This window comes from Panicum hallii, chromosome 6 (genome assembly GCF_002211085.1).
Source record: "Panicum hallii strain FIL2 chromosome 6, PHallii_v3.1, whole genome shotgun sequence".
NCBI classification, from domain to species: domain Eukaryota; kingdom Viridiplantae; phylum Streptophyta; class Magnoliopsida; order Poales; family Poaceae; genus Panicum; species Panicum hallii.
In genome coordinates this window covers 43,327,402-43,339,016 of record NC_038047.1, presented here as the reverse complement: position 1 = coordinate 43,339,016, position 11,615 = coordinate 43,327,402, and the positions used below count along the sequence as shown (strand labels likewise).

Sequence of the window (11,615 nt, the reverse complement as noted above, 5' to 3'; positions counted from 1 at the left end):
CAAATAGGCCCAGCCAGCACAGCACAGAAAAGCCCAGTTAGGCCCAGCGCGCGAAAATGGCCAGCCGAACTTAGTTTCTTCCCTTTTATTCCATCTTTCTTTTTTTCTAAATGAACCACAATACCACATAAGAGCTGCGATTATATTGAAAAAAGAGAGACCCAAACTAGGGAGCATGGTAACAAACAAACACCAATTGAATTGGGACATCAACACAAATCACATATTCCATCTTTCTTTTGGAAACCTTTCTTTTAATACTTTCAATGTGCTTAAGTCACCATTTCGTGGAGGATATTTCAACCAATTTTAACACGTGTTCAACATTTAATGTTCAAAATGTTGAAATTGTAATGTCAAAATGCTGGCATCATAAATTCCAAATGTTGAAATGGTACAATCAAAAGGTTGATTAACCTTGCGCCTATCAACATTTACAAAAGCTAGGTCTACATTTTAAAATAGATGGTTCAACATTTTACAAGAACTAGTTGTTTCAAATCACTGATTTTAAAAAAATGCATATTGTATCACCAATGGTCTTTCAATTACACCAATGCAAACTGCCTATGAAGTTCAGTTTCGAATGTCTACCTTTTGCCCATATAGTTCCAAATGCGTAACATTTTTCCACAAAATTAGTGCCCAAAAGAAACATTTCCCACAGAAGTTTGGAAACATCGCGTTGAATCCTGCTTGTAAACAAGCTACGAGCTTGCCAACAGAAATGTTGTTTTTACTGGCTCATTTAGCAGTCTTCATGAAATTGTAGGGATAGAGGCACCCATTTGCATCACATAGCCATGTATCGGATGGTTATTACATACATAGCGATGGGAACTCCAGCTTCAGATAGCATAATGCATATACCCAGCTCAAAGAGCCCTAAATAGCCCAATGTCAAGCCGACAGCCACCAAGGCACCAACGAATAGCGGATCTTCTCCGTGGCACAACAGTACGGGTTGGCATTTTTAGTTCACAGTGAAAGCAAACAGCAGAGACATGCTACAGGTGATTGCCCGATACAGGAATAAACATCAAGTTCTACAATATAACAGCAACACAAGAAAGCCACTTTCCCTTCAAAATAACTGAACCAGAACCAGACAGGTGGGGGAAAAGGACCGTGTAACATTGAACCGTGGAAGAAATTCTACATTCACCGACCAATCAATACCAAGTAGTGGAACGAAATGATTATACAGTCAACTATAACCGATTATATCTCGCACTGATATTAACACCGCGGGTCCACACCTGAACACTCGAACCGATGATCAACGAATTCCCGACTGGATGTAATGAAGGACCAACCATAAACATGTACAGCAAAAAAGGTGATCTGGATGGAAAATCCCAATCTCATTGCATCTACTAACTCTTGTGCTAGCAACCCACAGCCACGCCTTCTTTTGGAGCAGAGGTGACACCTGCAGTGACGCCCTCTTTTGGAGTAGTAGAGGTGACACGGAGGATGGCTTGGGCGCTTAAGGCAGAAAGCTTGGACTGGCAGAAAGCTTCCCATGATTCAGCATCCGATGAGGCAGAAGGTTCGCCTTCATTTTCGCCAGAAGTCGAGGCCTGAGACTTCTCATAGAAAACTTGTAGTTCCAGTGCCAGGTTGCGAGCAGCTTCCCTTGATTCTGGAAGCTGGTCACTAAGTTGGGTTGCCGCAATCTGGATGAGCTTATCCATTCCATACTCTTTGATTCCCTCCACATCCTGGACAAAAGAAAAGCACGATGGTTGTAAAACAACCAGAGTAACAATCTATGCCTCACATGTGTGAAAACAAGTATTGGATGGTGCATGTATATCTATGGTGCACAAAACTGATGTATTCAACCTCCATTTCTTGTTGCTCTATTGAAGATGACAGCAAAATTTGAGTTAAGGTGTGAAGCTATTCAAACATATAGTCTACAGCCAAATATACATCCTCCATCTTAATACTCTCAGCCAATCAAATCTCCAACACGTTTACTAGCTAATTATTTGGCTCAATGCTCATAGCGTACATCAAAGAATCTAAAAAAGACGTGGAATATATTGGACCCAACCAGGCTCACAAGTGGAGGAGACAGTCCGCAAGACCGCATGGACACTAAATTATTAATATCGACCTGATTGATCGCTTGGGACATCGGATAGGGAAACTATAATCTGAATTAAATTAACCTTCTTCCTATCTTAACTAAGAATTGGGGCTACAGAAGCTGCAACTGTAAAGAATTTTTCAGGCAAGAAGTTTCACTTACGAGGCGAGGTACACTCTTGCTGAAACACACTGATGCTTTTGCCCGAATACGTGGATTCCTGTTCTTGAGGTAGGGCTGCATTCTCGGTAACAATACTGAAGGGGAGATCCAACTTGTCATTGATATAAGAGCGGCCTCAGCAGCTTCACAGACAAAGCGTTTATCTTGTGAAGCTTTTAGAAACAACTGTACTAGCTGTGAAGGCATTTGATTAAAAAAAAAGATGTTTTCAGAGAGTTTGTAGTTGATAGAGGAACTTCTAAATAGCATATCTGAATAGCAATACCTACCAGTGGATCAATTGAGTCGACAATCAGGTCACCATAGGCCTTAAAGATGTCAGAACAAGTCATTAGTGCTGTTTTGCAGACAGCACTTCTTGGATTCTTCACAGATTTCACAATAAGAGGAACTAGAGGCTCCCTGCAATTTAAATAGTTCATAAATCATACCAAACAACCAATACAGGAGATGACATGCAATTCTATATCACTGGCTGACTGGCATGGATAAGTGGTTCAGAAGATATCAAAAGGATTGTCAAAAGGGTAAACACATTTCTAGTGCATATGCTGGGGGACTTACAGCAGCTCCTGCAATCTTTCCTTGTGATATATCGCCAATTGACGAACATTGTTGAGGGCTTCACATGTCATAACCCAGTCCTTAGAATCCAACCTTTTAACTAAGGTCTGTTCAAAAATAGAAACGAATAAATTCGCTTTGACTAGAACCCAAAAAAAAAACCAACAAAACATCATCAATAAGCAAACAGTGTCATACACTGAGGGTTGCATCAACATCTGGGAGATCTACTAGATTCTCAGAATCAATGTACTCTACATCTGCATTTCCAGCCTCATTTCCATTAGTCGCAGCATCAGGGCAAGTAGACAGAGAATTTTCTTCCTTGTTGGCACATTTGCTGCCATTCAACACAGGCTTGCTGATGCAGGATTTCATAGAATTGTCCTTTCCTTTCTCCAGGTCCGCTGATTGAGAAATATTGAGATCTTTCAGAGCGCTTGCTGACATATTCACACCCTGCATGACAGAAAGAGGCGCTTAAGAACAACATGACCAGATTTCAGTCCCCACTTAACAGGTATGGATGAAAATAGTTAAACGAGTATTTCTGGTGATTGCTTGGAGCATTGTCCACAGATAGACAGAGTACGGAGTGTAGACAACAAGTGGAAGCTAAAACTTAGAATCTCAGATAGCTCCACCAGATCAATCATCATCCGAAGCTAGTCAAATCACAAAAGCACCACAATGGCACGGATGAGAACCCAAAGCCACACTGTGGGTATCCATCAGCTCCCACTAAACTAAACTCTACAAATATTAGATCTCACCAAGGCTTAGACCAGTACAACTTGAATTAACACAGTCAAGTGATCCACAAAATTGTCTGGAAAATTAACAGGAACAGCACCTTGGGTAGAAACTAACCAAGCCACTAATCCGCAAGTAAATGAATGAAGTGAGAGCGGAATTGGATTTGATTGCCCACATCCACAACCAAGTGGATGTCCCCAGTTCCCCACACACAGCCCAGTACGGCAGTACCACTACCAGTACAAGCAGAGTACGCTGAGAAGTGTGACGCGTCTCGACCCTAGTCGAAAGGAGACACTCCTAGGGAGGGGAGCACCGCTCGCTGTGCCCCGTCGACGGCCGCGAGTTCGCCGGCGACGTGGCAAGACCTCACCCCCGCAGCTCTCCACTCCCACCCCCTAGATCCACCGCGGGCACACCGACGCGATTCCGGCACCGCCAATCCCCAACCGGGACCACCCCCCCGGCGAATCACACGCGAAACTGAAGGCCCGGAGCCCAGATCCGCGTTGGCGGTAAATGCCGCGTGGGTGCGGAACGCTAGATCGCGACGAACAATCGAGGGGACGGGACGAGAGAGGGGGGAGTACGGGAGGGTTACCTGGGACGGAGCGCCGCGGCGGCGGTGGAAGGCGGCGGCGCGGCGTCGTCTGCCGTCTCTAGGCTTGGGCTGCTGCTGCGACTGGGCGGGGGTGGCGTCGAGTTATACTGCTGCCTGCCGCGGGGACGGTGTCCCGTTGCTGTTGTTGCTTCGCTAGTCTGGACTTGGTCTGCCGGAGTTGCATCCAGGGGCCTGCGCAATTGCGATTTCACCTTTCCCTCCCGTGTCACCCACATGACCACATGTAATGTTGCATTGGAACAGTATCTCTGTGTCAGCTAGCATGTGTCATGTGCCACCCCTCTCTTTTGTTCTCTGAGCATGTGTGAGGCATAGTATGAAACAAAATAAACAACTTGAAAATGGTCAGAATTTAATCATAGTTGCAAAATCAATCAACATTGTTTTTTTTTCCAGAAGGAAGGCCGCAGAGAATCAACGTTGATAGGGAGTGAATATCTGAGCTGTTTATGCTCCATAGAATTGTTGAGAAACATCTACCTTGTCGCGCAAAAGAAACCAAATGGAATTCAAAACTTGATCCAAAAACCTCCCATGCTTATATTACTGTTCATGCTTTGACATGGACTCATGGAGAGTCATAGAGTAACATTACCTTTTGTAAGTCAAGTTTTTCTCTAACACTATCCTGCCAATTTTGGTTATGTATAGGGCCTGGGTGCAAATATCTCATTGGATTCCGAAAATAATTCGGCAATAATTATGGAGATCCCCTTCCATTCGAGGTGTCAGAGACGTCGGGACGACGGAGTGGGCCCGCCCCGTGGTGAGCTCACTACTTCCACGTCCACGGCGGAGGAAATGAGGCGCCCGTCTGCTGGCCGGCCGGCCGGCCGGCCATTTGGACGCCGGCGGTGAGTCACGACGTCGGTCCCTGATTGGCGGCGGCCTGCTACCTACAGAATTAATTCAGCCCAGCTCAGTCCAATAAAACTTCCGGCCCAGTCCGTCTAACACTATCGCGGTGGACCTGTCTGGGCCGTTCGGCCCAGACGTGACTGCCAAAACCCTAATCCACAGAACGGACGCGGGAAAGCCCACCGAGCCTCCGGCACGACGAATCCAACGATCCAGAAGCGCCCAACGTGGCTCGGGAGCCGCTCCTATAAAACCGCCTCCTGGCTTCAAAGCTTCCGCCGCCGCCACCACTCGCCTCTTCCTCCCCGCCGCCGCTCCGCTCGCTCGCAGGTCGCAGCAGCCGCCGGCAAAATGGTACGCGCCTCTCACGCTCGGTTCCTCTCGCCCGTTCTGGTTGCAACCCGCCTGCTGTGATCAGCAATGGAATTCCCAGCTTTCTTGCGAAAAAATTAAACTAGTTTCCTTGGATCTTGAGCGACAATTGTTAGGTTCTAGTACTATTTGATCTAGTTCCTAATTATCCTCTGTGGATTGTCTAATCTTGCAGGCCCCGAAGAGAGGAGGCAAGGCGCCGGTTACCGCCAAGAAGAAGACGGTATGCCACTGATTCGTTCAATCTATTCTGCTCGTCGTTTTCTCTTGTGAGGTTTATGCCGTTCCCGGTTTGGTTTTGCTGATGAGTTTGGTTGGTGCAGGTGGTGACGAACCCGCTGTTCGAGAAGAGGCCGAAACAGTTCGGGATCGGCGGTGCGCTGCCTCCCAAGAAGGACCTCCATCGCTTCGTCAAGTGGCCCAAGGTCGTGCGCATCCAACGGCAGCGCCGCATCCTCAAGCAGCGCCTCAAGGTGCCCCCGGCGCTCAACCAGTTCACCCGTACCCTCGACAAGAACCTTGGTATGTTTCTTCCCGTCCATTACAGCTTTTCCACATATGTGGTAGAGAAAGGTTGCCTTGTAAGTATCAGTGCATTGAGTTCCAGTCTAAGATTTGATTGGTTAGTGTATGCATCAATGCATTGAGTAGCCCTGCAATGGCTTCCAGGCTAAGATTTGATTGGTTAGTGTATGCATCAATCCATTGAGTAGCACTGCAAGGGCTTGCTGCCTAAGAATTGTTTGTTAGTGTATGCTTGCCACTGTACTCGGTATTGAATGGTGGGCATGCTTCGAGCTGTCAGTAGGATATGAATTGCTAAAAAAAGTAGGATATGAATTTCTAAAAAAAGTAGGTATGAATTTCAGTTCTGACATTTGGTATGAGACAGGTTTGCCAAAAATAACAGTACTGTGCTACCACTGAAGATAGTTAAAATTCTGATTGTCAAAGTTTAATTGCTTATAAATGTTTAGGCAAATCTTTGTGAGGCTAACCACTATCAAATCAGCATTACTTCAAATGATTTCTGCTCGCTTCTTGTTGCAATGCAATCCATATTGATTTAGGCTTGCCTGGGGCCATTATCCCATTAGGTACATCCTTAGCAGTTGTGGCATTAGAAGTACTGATTTTTGAAATCAAGGGCAGAATCACTTTATATCCTTCAGTACTTTTGCTTTAGTTATAACTTGTATTTTGTCTGATTTTCCATTTCAGCAACAAACTTGTTCAAGATGCTTCTTAAGTACCGCCCTGAGGACAAAGCTGCCAAGAAGGAGAGGCTTTTGAAGAGGGCCCAGGCTGAAAATGAAGGGAAAACAGTTGAGGCGAAGAAACCAATTGTTGTGAAGTATGGCCTCAACCATGTGACATACCTCATCGAGCAGGTATGGACACCAATTTGGTTCCTTCCATCTCTTAGTGATAGCAGAGTTTTGCCTTTACCATAAAATTATGTTGTTTACATTTTTTTCCTTTTTGCAGAGCAAGGCCCAGCTGGTTGTCATAGCTCATGATGTTGATCCGATTGAGCTGGTTGTGTGGCTCCCAGCCCTTTGTAGGAAAATGGAGGTTCCATACTGCATTGTCAAGGGAAAAGCACGCCTTGGATCGGTATTAACCCTTCCACCTTTCTTTTGCTTGTTATATATGTTGATGGGGTCTTGAAAAAAAAAATGGAAGCTCATAAATACTTTGCTGTAGATCGTCCACAAGAAGACCGCATCTGTTCTTTGCCTGACCACTGTCAAGAATGAGGACAAACTTGAGTTCAGCAAGATCCTGGAGGCTATTAAGGTTGGATGCTATGAATTTGTGTTTCTAAATATCCAAATTTTGTGTTATCGCCTTATGGACTGACTGGACATTTGATTCACTCCCAGGCCAACTTCAACGACAAGTTTGATGAGGTCAGGAAGAAGTGGGGCGGTGGTATCATGGGCTCCAAATCGCAGGCGAAAACCAAGGCCAGGGAAAAGCTGCTCGCTAAGGAGGCTGCTCAGCGGATGACTTAAATCTTGCCCTGTTAAGTTTATCTTGTACTTCTCCTGATCGTGTGCAATCATATTCTGGTTGTCTGATCTAGTTTTGAGAGTTTTGCTCGTGAGACCATGCTAGAAAAAAACCTTGTAAGAATTGAAAGTTTTTGTTTGGTGCTCGTTAGTTTATATGACTCGACTACTATATCAGTGGTGAATTTCTCCTGGTTATTTTCTGTGCAATTACTAGTTTACTACATGAATTCAGATCATGTTAGCCTGATGTTCAGGCTCTGCTAGAAATGATTATTCCTCGGAAGAAAGAAGTTCAAGTCAGCCTGCAGAAAGTGTCTGAAGTTTTTCTCTGTGTGGTACTGTTCTTTCAGAAGTAAGTTGCCGTTGTGATTTACTTATAATAGACCTCCATATTGCGCACGCTGTAACCTACTAACCTGATAGTTTCCACATGTGTATGAAATGGCAAAATTTCTGACAACCTATACAATTGTATTGCTAATTCACAGTAATGCTGTGTGGTGCTGTTCGTTCAGAAACAAGTTGCTGTTGGCATTTAACTCAATAGACTGCCATATTGTGCACGCTGTAACCTACTAACTGAAAGTTTCCGCATGCGTTTGAAATGGCTAAATATCTGATAACCTGTAGAATTGTATTGCTAATTCACAGTAGTGCTGGTAATGATACGTGACTTCCTGTGCAAATGTACAATGCAGGAGCCATGCCCTGCTGCTTCATTATTCCCTAACCTACGTCAGATTTGTATGTACAAAGCCCTACCCGGTCGAGGTCGTGTAGGTGTAACTAAATCAGAATCCTTGGATTACGAGTAGGACCTGATCAGCCTGAGCCCTTGGAAGGAGCCCTTAAGCAGGCTGCCCAGGACGGACACCGCGCCGCCCTCGGCCACCGGCTTGACCGGCGCGTCGCCGACGCCGCGCTTCACCCGCAGCACGGCGTCCCCGAGCTGCTCGCCCACCGCGTCCATGGTCCGGCCGTCGACGGGGTTGCCGTACGCGTCCGAAACGTAGAACGTGTCCTCCGCCCTGCCGTCCCTGGTCGCGATCGCCGCGCGGATGATGGAGAGGCTGTTCTCCCGGAACACGCGCGTGACCTCCGACAGCAGCCCCACCCTGTCCTCCGTCCTCACCTCCAGCTCCAGCCCCTGCTCATCAAACCGCCAGCAATGGTGTCACTTGCCATGGCGAGGAAGGAGGAACGCAAGACGGCGTCGATAGGGGACGACGGGTGAGGAGATTCCTACGTCGGACGCGCGCCGCTCGACGGCGTCCTCGAGGCAGCGGACGAGGCGGGCCCGCTCGGCATCGGAGCGCACCGGGTACCCGTCGACGTGCCGTACGTAGTACTCCTGCAACCACGCCGGGGAGACGATGAGCTGCCGTGAGCATTCATTATTGCTTGTTCCGGCAATGGTTTGTGGGGTTTCGTGAGACGGGCGTACTTGGTAGGCCTCCCTGCTCCGCCGCTCGGCGTCGACGGTGCCGTGGAACACGACGTACTGCAGGTCGCTGAGCGCGCACAGCGTGTCGAACAGCAGCTTCGGCCGGTCCCTGCACCGCAGGATCACCACCGTGTACCGCCTCTCCGCGCAGTCCATCACCACGACCTTGGCGGCGGCGGCCTTGCGCCTCGCCTCGCCTCGCCGGTCCTCGCCGCCGACAGCCTCCTCGCCGCCGTCGTCGTCGAGCATGAGCTTATGCAGGCGCCTCTCCGCGCGCGCCGCACCCACGGACACGCCCGTGCGCGTGGTGCCGCGGCTGCTCGCGCCGTCGCCCTGCATCACGTTGCAGAGAAGCTCCTGCACCTTGGACAGCCGGGCCGCGTCGTGGATGGCGAGCCCCGAGGCCTCGTCGGTGATCTGGATCACCGCGGCAGCGCGCCTGTCGTGCGTCCACACCTCGCCCTTCACAATGTTGCAGCTCAGGGAGGCCAGCACGGCGCACACCTCGGACAGGAGGCCAGGCCGGTCGGTGCCGGTCAGCTCGATAGAGGTAGACTCATCTTCTGGTGGTGCACCTCCGTCCGTCGGCCCGATTGCCGGCAACTTGAGATAGTCTTCTGATTCCAGGCACTGCTGAAGAGCAGCAAGGTAAGTCACTTTGAAGGGTTACATCAGAGTTGATCAGTAAATGCACTGCTTACTTTCTGAATATGGTCAATGACCTCCTTATTCTGAAGCTTACTCCCATCCTGATCGGTCATATTGAACACTGAACACGACAGGAACCAAGAAACCAAAAATATTTCATCATGACAAGTCAAACAACCAAACATGTTCCTTCAAGTTGCTAGTCAAATTCAGAAAAAAACTAGTACCACCCATGAACCAGTTGCCATCCGAAGAAATGTAGGCCTTGGTGATGACGAGGTTGAGATCGACAAGCACTTGAACTGCTTCCAGCAAAATGCCATGCTTCTTGACCCTATCAACCTGGCAAGAAAGAAAAGGTAGAGCGGTTAGCGAGATATTCAAATGTAGTTAGCAGCGTGGTCCTCCATGAAAGTGAGGTCCAAACTCACCCGGATGACGGTTGCGTTGTCGCACGAGTCATTGTCTATCACAACTCTGCAAGAAACAGCAGAGTAGGCGTGAGGATTCGGCAACAAGTAATAGCGAAGATAATTTTGAAAAAAAACTTATTACTAGCAAACAGTCAAGTTTGGGTAGTACAAACTTATTACTAATTAGTAAAGCATCTTGAAGAGGCAACAAACGAATCGATGATTCCATGCCTTCGCTAAAAGTAGAGGGGGAATCTGAAAGGGTCTTTGGACACCATGACAGAGGTGGTAGGAATAAGGCAAGGAATAAAGGCGATGAAGGCGGCCATGTACGGAGCAGCATGAACTCAATTTGTTCCTAAAACGACGAAATGGAATTTTCATGAGATTTCGATACGTTAAATCTATCTGAAAGGTTTGCGTTACTGTTAATAGTCAATTGGAATCCTACTGTCAAGAGCTTCCGGTGATAGCGATTCGGATATTAGTCACTACTGTTATTGATGAACTAACGATATGAATCGCTTAACGCCTCTCTCTCTCTCTCTCTCTCTCTCTCTCTCTCTCTCCCACAACAATTTGCAGAAGCTGACAACGAAAAATAAAGAGCAGAACCTAACTTTGCACAGACTTGAAAGACACTCAGCAATCCACAAGAACACACGGGGAGGCAGCAACCTGCTGCCAAGCGGTGCTGCCACCGGACATGGACATACCTCGGCGGGTTCATCCTCCGGACCAACTTGGCGTACTCGTCGTCGTCCTCCTCCTCCGCCGCCACCATATCCCCGCACCTCACCATGGCAGCAGACACGCCGCGCGCCTCCCTTGAGAGCTGAGTGAGACTTTCACAACCGTGACGCTTCCAAGCCAGCCACCCGCTTTTAATTATCTGCAGGCGGAGGCGAGGAGCGGAGGAGCTGCAGCGAGTAGTCGCGGGGAAGAGGAGACCGCGCGAGAGGAGGGGATGGAGGAGGGGTGGGGGCAGCGGGCGGAAAGGAAACGCCGCGCCGTTTCCATTAACAGCGGCGCGCGCGGGGGAGGGAGGCCGGCGGCCGAGGGCGCGGCGCGGGCAGAGAGCGAGGGACACGGGCGGGAGTAAAGGCAGTCTGTCTGCTGCCGCCCGGTTACCATTGGCACGAGCTGCGGTTTATAAACAGGCGCGGCAGCAGGAGGATCTTTTTTCGATAATGCGAGGAGGATCTTTGTGGGGGTGTAGTAGCTTTCCTCCTCCTAGTACCCTTTTACTCTGGATTTTTTCGACAAATTTTGCCATGTTTGTTTGGCCCTAAAAGGGTTGTAGGTTGCAGGAGGAGCGTGGCAGGGATGTGTGAGGCGGTGTGATGAAAGAAATAGTAGTGATGCTGGACATGGTTAAACCTGCTGAGTACCGGTACGCAGATAGAGATAAGTGAGACTCATTTGATGGCACGACGAGCTGGGAGCTAGGGCCCGTTTGGTTACTTGGCTTATTAATAAATCCCTCACATAGAGAGGCTTATAATAAGATTAAATAGATGTTTGGTTGTATGAAAATATAATAAGTCTCTATAGTAGCAAATGACCCTTGTACCTCTTATTAATATCCTTAAAGACGCTGAATGCGCTGAATGGATAGGATCGTGGATAGGTAGGGGTT

At 48.1% G+C, this 11,615-nt stretch overlaps 3 protein-coding genes across 4 annotated transcripts; 1 reads left to right on the top strand and 2 right to left on the bottom strand.

Annotated features, from left to right (window-relative positions):
• Window positions 1-1,054: 1,054 nt before the first annotated feature.
• LOC112898586 lies at window positions 1,055-4,359 on the bottom strand. Its single transcript, XM_025966929.1, has 6 exons — window positions 4,203-4,359; window positions 3,044-3,304; window positions 2,846-2,952; window positions 2,551-2,683; window positions 2,261-2,455; window positions 1,055-1,724 (listed from the first exon to the last, which is right to left on the bottom strand). Exons 2-6 carry the CDS (start codon window positions 3,293-3,295, stop codon window positions 1,389-1,391), a joined length of 1,023 nt encoding a protein of 340 aa, XP_025822714.1. The 5' UTR covers window positions 3,296-3,304; window positions 4,203-4,359; the 3' UTR covers window positions 1,055-1,388.
• An 874-nt stretch (window positions 4,360-5,233) lies between these two features.
• LOC112896855 (60S ribosomal protein L7a-1-like) lies at window positions 5,234-7,698 on the top strand. Its single transcript, XM_025964979.1, has 7 exons — window positions 5,234-5,435; window positions 5,629-5,676; window positions 5,777-5,975; window positions 6,675-6,844; window positions 6,942-7,070; window positions 7,161-7,253; window positions 7,340-7,698. The coding sequence occupies exons 1-7, from the start codon at window positions 5,433-5,435 to the stop codon at window positions 7,469-7,471; spliced, it is 774 nt and encodes a 257-aa protein (XP_025820764.1). The 5' UTR covers window positions 5,234-5,432; the 3' UTR covers window positions 7,472-7,698.
• A 371-nt stretch (window positions 7,699-8,069) lies between these two features.
• On the bottom strand, window positions 8,070-11,191 carry LOC112896854 (ACT domain-containing protein ACR6-like). 2 transcript variants are annotated; one of them, XM_025964977.1, is made up of 7 exons: window positions 10,693-11,191; window positions 9,995-10,040; window positions 9,791-9,905; window positions 9,617-9,684; window positions 8,916-9,548; window positions 8,718-8,822; window positions 8,070-8,618 (listed from the first exon to the last, which is right to left on the bottom strand). In XM_025964977.1, the coding sequence occupies exons 1-7, from the start codon at window positions 10,776-10,778 to the stop codon at window positions 8,277-8,279; spliced, it is 1,395 nt and encodes a 464-aa protein (XP_025820762.1). In that variant the 5' UTR covers window positions 10,779-11,191; the 3' UTR covers window positions 8,070-8,276. The 2 variants fall into 2 exon arrangements, with proteins under 2 accessions (XP_025820762.1, XP_025820763.1); XM_025964978.1 differs by having other exon boundaries at window positions 8,916-9,545; window positions 10,693-11,153.
• Window positions 11,192-11,615: the final 424 nt, after the last annotated feature.

Coding starts and splice junctions, on each gene's coding strand:
- LOC112896854 (XM_025964977.1), bottom strand. CDS start 10,778: ATGGTGAGGTGCGGGGATATGGTGGCGGCGGAGGAGGAGGACGACGAC. Junction 9,685..9,790: donor TGGCAACTGGTTCATGGGTG/GTACTAGTTTTT, acceptor TGTCGTGTTCAG/TGTTCAATATGACCGATCAG. Junction 8,619..8,717: donor TCGAGCGGCGCGCGTCCGAC/GTAGGAATCTCC, acceptor TTTGATGAGCAG/GGGCTGGAGCTGGAGGTGAG.
- LOC112896855 (XM_025964979.1), top strand. Junction 5,677..5,776: donor TTACCGCCAAGAAGAAGACG/GTATGCCACTGA, acceptor TGGTTGGTGCAG/GTGGTGACGAACCCGCTGTT. Junction 5,976..6,674: donor TACCCTCGACAAGAACCTTG/GTATGTTTCTTC, acceptor TTTCCATTTCAG/CAACAAACTTGTTCAAGATG.
- LOC112898586 (XM_025966929.1), bottom strand. CDS start 3,295: ATGTCAGCAAGCGCTCTGAAAGATCTCAATATTTCTCAATCAGCGGAC. Junction 2,684..2,845: donor GAAAGATTGCAGGAGCTGCT/GTAAGTCCCCCA, acceptor TTTAAATTGCAG/GGAGCCTCTAGTTCCTCTTA. Junction 2,456..2,550: donor TCGACTCAATTGATCCACTG/GTAGGTATTGCT, acceptor ATGCCTTCACAG/CTAGTACAGTTGTTTCTAAA.